General features: G+C 40.9%; 1 protein-coding gene across 1 annotated transcript in view; it reads left to right on the top strand.

The window, feature by feature from the left end:
* Positions 1-816: 816 nt before the first annotated feature.
* ace (angiotensin I converting enzyme (peptidyl-dipeptidase A) 1) overlaps positions 817-13760 on the top strand; it is a 15518-nt gene continuing 2574 nt past the window's right edge. Inside the window, exons 1-13 of the mRNA XM_010795596.1 lie at positions 817-1218; positions 1821-2116; positions 3376-3445; positions 8400-8558; positions 9502-9589; positions 9664-9807; positions 10317-10508; positions 10878-10975; positions 11341-11513; positions 12290-12513; positions 12603-12747; positions 12914-13012; positions 13216-13338. Of these exons, the coding sequence (XP_010793898.1) occupies positions 1192-1218; positions 1821-2116; positions 3376-3445; positions 8400-8558; positions 9502-9589; positions 9664-9807; positions 10317-10508; positions 10878-10975; positions 11341-11513; positions 12290-12513; positions 12603-12747; positions 12914-13012; positions 13216-13338 (1838 nt within the window). The 5' untranslated portion in view covers positions 817-1191. The remainder of the gene's footprint in view (positions 1219-1820; positions 2117-3375; positions 3446-8399; positions 8559-9501; positions 9590-9663; positions 9808-10316; positions 10509-10877; positions 10976-11340; positions 11514-12289; positions 12514-12602; positions 12748-12913; positions 13013-13215; positions 13339-13760) is intronic.

Genomic DNA, 13760 nt, shown 5'->3' with positions numbered 1-13760 from the left:
TGGGCTTTTAATGGCTGGAGGCTCTGCACTCCAAAACTGAACAAGATTACCTCACAAAAGGAGACTAATCCTGAACCAATTAAACTGGAACAAACAAAGGGAACATATATAACGGCTTCTTAAAACAAGCAAGACAATAATACAGAATACTCCGTTTTATATACTACACCCAAACAAAAAGCCCAAAAAACTAATTGGAATCTAAAGCTAGGAAAAATATCTCTAAATGGTAAGGTCTCAATCGCCCACCTCCCTCTATTATTTGGTCTTACATTTACTTAATTACGCCACTTCCTGTATTTAAAAGTTCTCTGTTTTTAGGGTGTGCATATTTTGCCAAGCTCGCAAGGATGTCTGTACATCTGCAACAGTGGCGGTTCTAGCCCATTTGAACCCGGGGGGCCAGGCCTGGGGCCAGTTTTATTTTCTGAGGGGGGCCAATAAATGAAAAAAAAAAACGCATCCATCTATCACATGTTGGTTTAATGATAGTATTAAATTATACCATGCTGTGAAGCTTACAGGATTCACGGTGACCAGCATACATTGTTTTAAATACTGTTATGATTAATTTAAACTAGAGGAACATAAATATATTACTAAAAGATTCATTGTGTCTGTATTCTGTATCTACAAATGAGACATTGTAAGTGCTCATAACAGTTTTTATTTAATAAATAGCAATAAATAGGCTAGTGTAAATATAATAAAATGCATTAACAATACAAATAACAACCACTGCAAATCACCATCAAAATAAATATATTATCTAAAACAGGTGCAATTTGCTTTAAAATAAAGTAATAAATGAGAATTCATTATTTAAATGTGTAACAAAAAATAACACTTATATGAAATGAAAAAAGGCCGTCAGCGCAACTTAAATGACGAAATAGTGTAATTCTGCCATTGACTGATATGAAATGTATCACTTGCACTGACTGCTTTTTAAACTACAGTATAGTGGGACTATCTATACAATAAAGATTTGGCTATAGAGAAGAATGGAGACAGCTTGAGACCCCTCCACTGCCTGACAGCTGTGAACCTCCTTGTTCTTCAAAAAGACCCATCAGCTGTCTCTTATTGGGGTTGTTGCAGGATTGTGTGGGAATCCGTATCACATAAAACATGTTTCCATTTGTAAGGATGTGCTGTATGTTTTCTTTCCTCTGATCAGGGAGAAAGAAGATGTGCTGCACAAAGACACAACTCAAGGTGAGCCCCTTTCACCATTTTGTTCCTCTGTCATTCTTTGTGCTAATCTCTTACAGCCTTTCCAAATCTCAGCCTCACCCCCCTCTTGTTTCATTCCCCAATCCTCTCTTTTATTTCCCCTGGCTTTTATAACCCCCCTCCCTCGGTTGTCACTAAGCTGAAGGAGGGAACAGAGAGCAAAGTGTAGGAATCCCTCCCAGACGCTCAGTGCTGGTTAGTGAGGATCCGCCACTCCACAGGCAGGCTGCACTGGTGTGTCATATCATCTCACATCTGGTACAGTTATGCAAACTTATATTTGATCAAAGATACCGGCATCCATCCGAATCCCGGCTGCTGAACGGGAAGCAGCAGGAGGGAGGAGGAGGGACGGAGGTAGTAAGTAAGTGGAAAGAGGGAAGGCAGTGTGGGCAGGGTTAAACTGACACTTAAAAAGAAGCTCTCATTGGCTTCTGTGCATTTCACCAGCAGCCAGGCGAGGGAGCGGATGAGACAGCAGCTCCCGGGGGAAGGTGTTCTCTCACTTCTTGGGAGAAAGTGTATTTTTAGCTCCTTCCAACTCTTTTAAAGTTTTTCTCCATGTTTTTTTTTTCCTTGGGTAGCGGCTCACCATGGCCACTGGCATGGACAGGTTGCTGTGGTCAGTGCTGCTGCTGCTGCCAGTGTGTGGACTCTGTGAGGCTCTGCCAGAGAGCTGGCTGCCAGGGGCGTATCAGAACACCATGGGCGATGCCCTGAGGTTCCTCAACGATTACAACAGCACTGCCGAGGAGGTGTTCTTCATGAGCACCTCCGCCAGCTGGAACTACAACACCAACATCACAGACCACAACTCAGAGCTTCAGGTGAGTCAGCTCCTGGAGCCTCAGAGCTTGGAGGGCAACCTTTCTCTCATGCTGCTATGAAATATGAAATATGAAATTGGCCCGTTGAATCAGTTCTCGCCAGCGTTGGCACCACGTCACTGTAAATGAATGCGTGGTCAAAGGTCTCTGTGGAGCTGAGCCCTGCTTGATTTGGAGATCACCACTTATTCATTTCTCTCCAAATTGACATGCTCAGTTTCCTCCCAACGCAGCCAACTCAGCTTGTGTTTTTCTGAAATACAAAACAAATCTGGATGCCTGCGGTGCGAGCGTCTCCAAGTTTCGAAAACATTTCTAGGGGGCCTTGCATGGCATTTGGTTGTCTTTTCGTTTGTTTAACTGTGTTTTATGATATTTTCTACTTGATAAAATGTCTTCAGATGGATTCATAGGATGCAGTTATCAAAATTATCCAAATTGGCCAAATTGGCAGCCTTATCTGAAAAGAAATGTGTGGAGACAAGATATGAAACATTTGAAACACTTTATGGTTTTCATCTCAGCATACACCTGTGAAACATTTGCATAAACATTGTAGACGAGGGGGAGAGGATACTGGCAATAAAGCAGGAGAAGTGTACAGCCAGGCAGCAGACTGCAATAAAACTGCAGAGTGTGAAAGACTGTTTATTTGCCTTCAGGCATAAGAGTCAATACATCCATATTCATGGCTATGTGCGAACAAAACAAGCTTATTCTGTCATAAAAACTTGCAAAAGCAAATTGGCCAAAGCCTCTGTATGCGTTTGCTTGGACAGCTGTCACAACAGGATTTCAGTACACTGTCCAGGCTTTGGTCTCCTCACACATTGAATAGGTGTGGATGTGGAGCCCCCACCTCACCAGAGTCAACAGGGTCACACTGCAGAATTTGTTCTTCTCTCCGGAATGTAGTAAGGTGGAAGATGAGTGGGATTTTAGATGTAATGTAGGAGCATGGGCAGATCAAAGATGGGATCAAAGTGGATCAGAGCCCTGAGCTGCATCTAAACTGGCAGCCAGGGAGAGCGGGTTGATTCACACTGAGAGAAAAGAATGTTCCAACTGCACTCTAAATATATTGCTTAACACTGTGATTATTGTAATAAGGTGGCATATTAAATGTACATTGGGCCCTGAGCACACAAAGCATGCATGCAAATCTGCCTCCCAGGCTTGGAGGTGAGGGTGATTTGGCTCACGTTAGAAATGTGGAAGATCAAGCAGAGTGAGGATCGGTTCACATGCTTCTAATCAAGCTAAATATAAACTGATGAGTGGATATCAATGGCTCATGTCCTTTGAACCCCAGAATGAAATACCATCAGCTGCCTTCAAGTGTCACAATCAGACCTGAGGCTCGCTTCACTGCCAGCTTTTCTGTGTGATTCGAATGAGAAGTTGGAGAACTACCTTATATATATAACCGTACAAATCCTTTGGGAACGTTTTTTTACTTCTTCTACTAATTCAACAATTTCTACCTCTATATTTAACGAGATACTCACTTAGCTTTTAAAAGCTAAATCAATGAGTATGTGCTTTTTTATTGTGGATATAAACCCTTGGTGTTGTTTTCAAGTCCAGTTATACTTTGTACAGGTTAGGTGTTCAAAGTGTAAATCAGTATAAACGTATAATAATTGAAAAGGCAATGTAACCTCTTTACAAATCACAATATTCCTTGCAGCTTGAATAACAACAAGACCTTGAAGAAAAGGGAATCGGCATGTTGGTATCTTTATTGTGCTTCTTTGCTTGAGAATGATTATCTGGGAGGATGGATGGGTGTAGGAAAGCTGGGAAAAAACGATTGAGAAAAAGACGTAGATTGAGAGCACAAAGGTCAGAGTTAATGCTTCAGCTCACTGTCTCCAGTGTTCCCTCTGCAGCATGTTGTTTTAGTGAGGGCTGCGAGAAAGACACAGATAAGAAACACTCAGGATGTGGTAAACTCAACAGTATGAAAATGTTTACCAAGTGTAACTGAGCCAGCCCAATATGCAGTGTGATTTCTCAACTTTAACAGGGTTCAAACACAGTAAAAAGAAAGAGGCAATCAAATGGCAGAGGTGCTGCCAATTGGACAGAAAGTGCTGTCACAATACAGCAGTAGTTCGTTTTAAATTGGAGCAAATCAATGTGTCAAATCCATTCAGAGCAGCCTTAAATCCATCTATTGTCCCAGCACTGTCATTACACATAGAAACACCTCCGTCCATGACCTTTAAGAGTGCCGTAAAGAAAAGCTCCTGACATCCAACGAGGCCATATAAGAGTGTACATGAACATAAAGTCATTTCTCAAATATGATCCTTGAGCTATGATTGTTTCGCTGTTCTGTCCTTGCCCTCAATAGACAGATAAAGCACTTTATTGATCCAAGAGGGAAGATGTGTTGGTGGAGGTGTCAAGAAACACATCAAGGTACAGATGGAGACGTGTTGCAGTTAAAGCAGTTATAACAAGGGAGAAAAAGGCACGCAAGCATCTGTTGGTCATTTTTAAGAAAACCAAACAGAAGATATTAGATGAGAGGATAGTCTTCACATAATTTTCTGATACATCTTAACATTAACAGTTGGTTTATGATTGTCTTTTGGATAACAACTAATATTGTTAAATATTATAATAAGAGCTTGCAGGTAATCAGTGCAATCTGCCATCTTGCAACTACTTCCATTACATTGCATTTAGCTGACGCTTTTATCCAAAGCAACTTACAATAAGTGCATTCGACCAAGAAGATACAAACTTGGAGAAAACAGAATCATATAAGTACATCAGCTTTCATAGAGCTAAAACATTTCAAGTGCTACTCAACTGGCTTTAGATAAGCCAGTCCTTTATTAGTATATAAGTGCTTTGTTAATAATTCTTTGTTTGTAATTCTATCGCTCGAAGTGGAGTCGAAAGAGATGAGTTTTTAGTCTGCGCCGGAAGATGTGTAAGCTTTCTGCTGTCCAATGCACTTCCAATGCAAAGCCCTTTGTAAATGGCACATTCTTCATCTCGATGATTCAGCTCGAAACTGGTGGAAATGCAGGCTGGTTTGCTCCAATAGCAGTGAGGAGGGAGAAAGCGGTAAAAGACCATTTATGTCTTCCCCAAATTGCTTGGCAACCATAATTTCCTTGTCTTTATCTTGGCAATACTGAGCTCAGGTGGTTCTTTCCACACCACTCAATAGTGTCCACTGTGTCCCAATCAGTGTTGGGCAAGTTACTTCCAAAATGTAATATATTACATATGACTTATTACTCTCTTTTGAAAGTAATAAGTTACATTACAATATTACTGTCTCTGAAATGTAATGAGTTACACTACTTTAGTTACTTTTTAGTTACTTTCACCAAAATAACCGCAAAAGAATAGCTAGGTATTTTAAATGTTAAAATGTAGTTTAGTGCAGCTCATTATGCATCCAGTGAAGGGCAATGTGGGGGGCCTTAGGGCTACTAACAACTTGTATTACAGGGCTTAGTTGAATACTCGATTCTGATTGTAAATTCTTAACCTGTGACACGTTGTTAATACAGCAGTACAGACCGCTGTCAAGGACTATAATGAAGGTTAACATATTGTAAATCAAGGCAAATATTATTTAAACCATGCTCATGGTTTGAAATGGCAAACATTGAAAGGCAAAAGTATTATTAAAACCATGTAGCCTACTACATAATCACCTTGGTCCCATCATATACGCTGGGAAGAGAATATTTACTGTGCTTGAAAACTGGTATCACATCATCATGTGAGGTTGACTTTGTGACCTGGAGAACATTTCAGCTGCAACATCAGCTCGTTGATAATAAGCTTGGGATATGAGATATTTTTGTAGCCATTCGTGGTGAAGGCATCTGTGCTATTGTATGCATTATTTTTGACCCAACATTTCTACAGGCNCAGGGGGAAAGAGTCTTCCAGCCCCAATGGCCCCATGTGCGCGTCACGTCCCCCGGGGCCAGGGGCCCGGGGAAAAACGTAAGCGCATTACGCCCGGGGAGGGGGTCAGATGCCCACTGACCCACAGCCCCCCTCCCTCCTCACCAGTCCTGTGTTGCCCCAGCAAGCACAAACGATGAAAAGGGGCCGGACATTTCCAAGAGACAAAACTTTATGAAGGGGCCTGGCGTTGACCAAGATGCCGCCGTGCATTTGTCCTCCACACTCACACCGTTAAATAAAGCTGTTGACACAGCCATGGCTCGTGTAGAGCAATGATTCTCAAATGGGGGTACGCGGACTAGGGCTGAACGATTAATCGATTTTAAATCAAAATCGTGATTTGAAATGATGCGATTATCAAATCGCAAAGCCTGCGATTTTTTTTGACACATTTTTTTTTTTCTTCTTGTGTGTCAGTCATCCACACCAATCAGAAGTGCTGTGCTCCACATGTACTAGCCATTGTTAATCAATCAGAAGTGGCCCATGATAGAAGGTGATAGACAGATTGATCCAATCACCTGCCAAGTATTTTTGAAAGTGCCTGCCCTTTCCAAATGGCTTCCAATGGAGCTTTCCTAGATGGTTTGGTGAAACAAACCATCTGAGTCAGGTTAGTAATGCTCCATCATATGTTTGACATCTATTACAGGGTGAATCTTAAACTGAAGCTTGACTTTAAAGCAACCCAACGGAAGTTTCATGTAAGTTTAGTTCTTTCACTCGTAGCTCGGGCTGCGGGGGTGCTAGAGACGGGAGTACGTTGATACGACCTTCCTAGCCGGAGTTATGGCCGCATTTTACAATAAACTTCCGTTGGGTCGCTTAATATCGCAATTCGAATCGCAAACGCAATATTTGTCAGAAAAATCGCAATTAGATTTTTTCTCAAAATCGTGCAGCCCTAACGCGGACCCCTGGGGGTACGTTGGGGTATTGCAGGGGGTACTTGAGATAAAAAAAAAAGGGTTAATTAAAAAAATACCATGCATGATTACAAAAATAATCATAGTACAATAAGCTAAATAGAAAACAAAATTTTATATAAAATATTCCTAGAACCACAGAAGGGTTCAAGATCCGTTCTGGTGCTTAACTGCTGTTCTCTGTTTTTATAAGTGTGTGGTCACGTTCTAGTCACTTTGCTCTGCGCTACTGCTTGTTACAACTCGCCGTGCTTGCCATTAAATGTTATTGCTCAGGTTAATTTCGCCCCCCTCCGGCGTAAGTGTGAAGTATTGGTTATTGCCGGGCAGTGGGGACAGCTAAGAACCGGGTTTTGGTACTGAAAGCCGTCTCCGCTGCGGTTGAAACCCAGAAGAACCAGAGCTAAATCAGGCTCTAGCCCGGAACCACGCCTAGCGGGAAGCCAGTTGCAATATTAGATTATAACAAATAGACATTGAAATGGAACCGTGGTTAAAAACGTAGCAGCACTACAGCAGGGAACGTGGACAACGGAGAAAAAAACAAAGCCAAAATTGAGCCAACAAAATGCCGTCAATATCATGAGGCTTATGCTTTGATGGGATTCACGTCAACAAAAGGCAGCCCGCCCCAGGCATTGTGTTTTTTTCTGTGGGGAGAAACTAGCCAACAGCTCGATGAAACCAGCGCACCTCCAGAGACATCTCAGCACCAAACACCTGTGTCATGTTGGTAAGCCACCGGAGTACAAATCCTCGCAAGAGATGATGCGAAAAGCCTCCACAACATCAGCCAAAGTACTGGAGGCATCGGACCTAAAACTCCTAAATAGTGTAATTGCAGTGTTATTACATGGTTTGTTTATAATTGCAAAACATTTTTCAGTTACAACGTTTTTAAAAAAAAAAACCTTTGATGCATTGTGGTCACTACATTAGAGACTGCTAATTTAATGCTGTTTTTTTGGATATGCATGGGGTTTCTGATGATATAGTTGCACATCAGGCACCACAGTGGATTTTATTATAATATTTGTGTATTGTATTTTATAGTTTTTGCATAATATATAATTTTGTTCATTGGTTTGTTAAACATATATTACTTAAAAATCTGTTTAAAAAAAATGTCTCATGCATAAAGATGAAAATATCCTTAGTTTGTTGTAATTCATGCATGAAGGAGTTAATAAATCACACACTGATGGAACATTACTATATTGTAATTATATATATATATATGGCTTTTTCTATCAAAATTGTTCGGGGTTGGTCAGGGGGTACTTGGCTGAGAAAATGTTTCAAAGGGGGTACATTACTGAAAAAGGTTTGAGAAGCACTGCTCTAATCAACCAATGTATTCATGCATGTATCATCTGTGCATTTCATCCATGCAATTAGCCTGCTTCCACTGCTACATAATGTAAGAACAGACAAATAAAGAGTATTCATTATCCCTTTTCAGCTGAAGAACAGCCTGGAGATGTCGGCCCACACCCTGCAGTACGGAGAGAAGGCCCGTCAGTACGACACCACCGACTTCACGGACAGCTCGGTCAAACGCATCGTCAAGAAACTCAGCGACATTGAGAGGGCCGCGCTGTCCAAGGCAGAACTGGAGGAGGTGTGGAGGGAACTGGGTTTAGTTTCACGATTATATATAACTGCTGTATAGAAATTGTTTCATGGGTTTAATTGAATTGGGAACAAAAATGTGCTTTCCATAAACAATTGTCACTGGACATGCAACAGGGATGCAGAAAACTCAGTAACACGATGAACATGGACGCCTAATAGAGGGAAATGTGTCTGTTACGCTTACTCACAGTGATAGGCATACATTAGTTCTAGCTAACAAAACACTAGGTAGCTAAAAGCGATAATGGTGCTAACCAAGAGTACACAAAGTTAGATCTTAGAGGAAGTTAAAATGAACTGTGTCCCAGACCATTAACATGCAGCACAGGTTTAAAGTACTAAGCTTCCCTTACACTAAATTCCTGATGTTTGCATCAAATATAAAACAACTTAATGCTTTGCAGGTAAAACAAATGCAAATTGCCTTTTTATGAGTGAATAAAGAAAGACACCCGTTGTTCAATTTGACAACACACCCAAATATTGCTCCAAAAACACAAAAAACCAACCAAAATTCAGAAACATGCCGCAATAGCACAACAAGAAAAAGGGAAGTAGAGCGTTCTGGACGACACTAAAAAGTGATGCCCCTTAGAATTAGACTTTGCTTATTCTTTACACTGTAATGGGCTCTATATTGGTTTACCCCATCAGGGCTTCGCATTAGCTCCATGATACTGAACTGATATCCCAATCCGCAGCTAGCAAACTAAAACCATTAAAGCTTAGCACACAAGGGCCTGTAGTTAGAGTGCTGTGCACATATTCATAGGTCCAGAGGTACGTTCAGTAACTTTTCATTTATAGCTCCACCTAATTCTGTGCAAAACAATTCAATATCTTATTAAAAGCCAAGGCTCTGACCTGATAATTACAATGTTTGTTTTTAAGAACAATCGATCTAATGGTGGGTTCCTTTGCCTTTTCAGTACAACACTCTTATATCCAACATGGAGACCAAGTACAGTGTGGCTAAGGTTTGCAAAGATGATGGTACATGCCACCCGCTGGATCCAGGTGAGTGTGTCAATCATAAAGGGAACAAATATTGGTATTTGATACAAGGAGTACAATGATATGGTTCCCTTCAGATCTCCAGAAGATCATGGCAGAGTCCAGGGATTATGACGAGCTGTTGTTTGCCTGGAAGGGATGGAGAGATGTTGCCGGCAAAGTGCTTCGCGAGGATTACAAGAGATATGTGGAACTGGCCAACACAGCTGCCAAACTCAATGGTATGACCTCAACGAGTAATTCTACATCCACCTTGGTATTTTTGAATAGTGTGACAATTGAATTTTTCAGAGCTAGCATCAAAGAACAACCTTCATGCAAATTAATGAAAGGACATAAAAGTGGTATAATCTTGTCATTTTATGTTCTGTATTCTTTTTTGCTAGTTTTTTTTAATTTGGTTACTAACCTGGCCACTTACATGGTTTTTGGATTCCCCTCTTCTTCTCTTTTTAATATTAGTGAAATTATATTATCCCATACAGTTTGGCAGATTTAATGACAGAATAACAAAAGAAAAACATAAATACATTTTGTGAACAATAAGGATATCATTCTGTGTTTTGTTAAAAAAAAAAAAAAGAGGCTACGTCTAAATACCTTAAATAGTCGGTTTCAGGGATATTGGCTTAAAACGTTTGCATAAAAGTATTGTATTACATTATCATTATTATACTCTTATTAAATAAACGTCACTGATGAATGCTTGTCTCCCTGGCGCTGTCTGTAGGCCACTCTGACAATGGGGCTTTCTGGCGCTCCCTGTACGAGACCCCCACCTTTGAGGAGGACCTGGAGGCTCTGTGGAAGGAGCTGGAGCCGCTCTATCAGAACGTGCACGCCTACGTCCGCAGGTCTCTGTTTAAAAAGTATGGCTCTGAGCGCATCAACCTGAAGGGACCCATCCCTGCTCATCTGCTGGGTAAGCAGCTTTGGGACTCCTTTTCATAAAGCTACACTGTGATTAAGTACAAAGTTTGGGGGCTGCTTTCAGAAATGTCCCTTTGGAATTTAAAGGATCCTAACACTCTAGCCCAAATGCTCCTTTTGTGTGGAAGAATACCCCATTGATAATCTGTCGTTGGCTGGTAGATGCATTTGGATTTAGACAGGATTGAATTTGCTTTCAGAGGCATCAGGTGTGAGATTGTGTGTGACAGTTCCTCAGAGTTAGCGATTGGACTGACTCAAAGCCACAAAGCCCACCCGGTTTAACACCGTAGGAGAATGACTTGCCCCATAAATTTGAAGAAAAAAAAATATATACGAATGCCTTCTTCTGTCCTTTCAGGCAACATGTGGGCGCAGACGTGGTCTGGCATCATGGATTTGGTCATGCCCTACCCAGATGCCAGTCAGGTCGATGCCACTCCTGCCATGGTGGCCCAGGTGAATGAACGCAAGAGCCATAATGATCACAGCTTTCTTTCACACATAAATATATGAGGACAATCAAAGAAAACACACTCACACACTCGCGCAACAATAAATGAGAAACTTGGATGGCGTCCAGAGTGGAGGATAAAACAGCAGACATCCATAACTGACATAAAGTGTACAAAAAACATTAATATATATTCTGTGTTCATATTTTCAATGGTACGTTACCTCCTCTGTTTAGACTTTGTGCAGTCACACATTTTCTAAAACGTAGATGTTGCTTTGTCCAAATGTGAAATACCTCATTTCCAGGGAAAACTGCTTATATACATTCACACTCACATCTTTACTGATGTTCTTTTTTTCTCGCTCAGGGATGGGACGCCAAGAGAATGTTTGAGGAATCAGACAATTTCTTCACCTCTCTGGGTCTGATCAGAATGCCAGAAGAGTTCTGGAACAAATCCATGTTGGAGAAGCCGTCTGACGGACGCGAGGTGGTGTGTCACGCCTCTGCATGGGACTTCTACAACAAAAAAGACTTCAGGTCAGTTTTTCTTGTTTTTTTTTAACTGGTAAGTTCATCAGTGCTCTCTGACATCATGATGGTCTTGCCTAACATTCATACACATCAGAAGAAAATAAGTGTAGATGTAAAAACACAACATGTAATGTAATATGGAAGTTGAATAAGCAGCAACTTGTGATTTATTTCAGTTTAAGAAACTGATAACCTTGACTGTAGTTCCTCATGTAGTGTAAATACAGTATAATACTATTTAATCAAAAACTCTTAATGCTTTTTAATCTATTGCCACAAAAGCTATATTCGGTATAATCATATAGATGAAGGGACAATAAAGTATTAAATGGTCTTTCCCGCTTATAGGTCGTAGAAAGTCCATAATACAAATAGATGTAGTCCTGACAAATCTACTAATGGGTTGAGTCTCATCCTCAACATAACATGAATTTTAACAGGTTGTCATAAATGAGTAAATAATCTATAGATACAAACAATTATATTTTGTTCAAGACATGTTTATTTTGCTGTTAAGTTTGCCATTTTGCCATTGGGGGCTATGGGGATTCACGTGCTTTTGGAACAAGCCTCTAGTGGCAATTTAAGGAACTGCAATTATTGGCAGTCGAGTTGGCTTCACCTGTCAGCACCAGAGGTTTCTGCTTTGTCATGCAAGAGTGGAAAAATCAAATAAACGTAGGCTAAAGGTGTCCGAATAATACTGTTTTTATGTGTTATAGCAAGAAAAAACCCATCAATTGGTAGTTCTTTCTGTAATTAGACCTTGTTTATGTCTCCAGAATCAAACAGTGCACTGTTGTGACCATGGACGACCTGATCACGGTTCACCATGAGATGGGTCACGTCCAGTACTTCCTGCAGTACAAAGACCAGCCCGTGTCCTTCCGCGATGGAGCCAACCCCGGCTTCCACGAGGCCATCGGCGACGTGCTCGCCCTGTCCGTGTCCACGCCCAAACATCTGCAGAGCATCGGCCTCCTGGACAAAGCAGAGAGCAACTATGGTGAGTGACCGTTAGTACCGTGCAGTTCTGTGGAAACTTGTGATGTTGTAACGATGCTGATGATCTTGTGTTTCTGTCCATTCCTATAGAGAGTGATATCAACTTCCTGATGAGCATGGCGCTTGACAAAATCGCCTTCCTGCCTTTTGGTTATCTGATGGATCAGTGGAGATGGAAGGTATTTGACGGGCGCATCCCATCGAGTGAATACAACAAAGAGTGGTGGAACCTCAGGTGAAGTTCCTCACAAAACAAAGTGCAATACTCATCATCTAGAATTTCTAATCAATTATTAATTAAAAAAAAGTTATCAGTGAGGAGCAGATTGACTGTAATAAATTAATACATTTGTAAATGGTTTACTTTTATAACAACTAGATTTTTCTTTGTTGCTTCGCAGAATGAAATACCAGGGACTGTCTCCACCTGTAACCCGTACTGAGGATGACTTTGACCCGGGGGCAAAGTTCCACATCCCCGCTAACGTGCCATACGTGAGGTAAATGTTCCTGATTCTGCAGAACAAGCATGAACACGAACAGATGGAAAACAGCTCCAGTGAACTTTGTCAAGATAAGATAAATGTGGCTCCTTGACTGGCTACAAAGAAAATGAATCGCCCTCAGGCAGAATTGACGTGATTGATGTTTTCTTTCTTCTTAAATTTAAAGCAAAACTAATGACATAATGATCTTTTATCAGGTACTTCGTTAGCTTCGTCATCCAGTTCCAGTTCCACAAGTCTCTGTGTGAAGCCGCCAAGCATACCGGGCCTCTTCATACCTGCGATATCTACAAGTCTAAAGAAGCTGGGACGCTTATGGGGTAAGACGCCTACACACACCTATACTCACAAGAGAACCCAAACATAAACAACTTGGGTAGAGAAAAACCTTTACATAACCTACTGTATGGAGCATTCACTGTCATTAGAAGTGAAGTCAAATCTCAGATGTTTCCTCATTAAAGAATGGATTTCAAATATGAACATAAATACAAGAAATTACTTAAAGGTCACCTATTATGCAAAATCCACTTTTTCATGTCTTCTCTACATCAACATGTGTAAAATTACATTTAAGATTCTGAAAGTTCCAGGAAAAAAGATTCTCTCTGTTTGTCCTGATCCATTCCTATAAAAACCTGTCTGAAAATGAGCTGATCAGATTTTGGCCACTTTATGATGTCATAACGATTTTTTGGCACCATTAGCCAATCCAGCAACCAGGGCCCCCCCCCACCTTACA

The sequence above is a fragment of the Notothenia coriiceps genome, unplaced genomic scaffold (genome assembly GCF_000735185.1).
Source record: "Notothenia coriiceps isolate Sejong01 unplaced genomic scaffold, NC01 NC01_scaffold00037246, whole genome shotgun sequence".
NCBI classification, from domain to species: Eukaryota; Metazoa; Chordata; class Actinopteri; order Perciformes; family Nototheniidae; genus Notothenia; species Notothenia coriiceps.
Note: the sequence above shows the minus strand (reverse complement) of the source record. Positions and strands in the feature narration are given on the sequence as shown.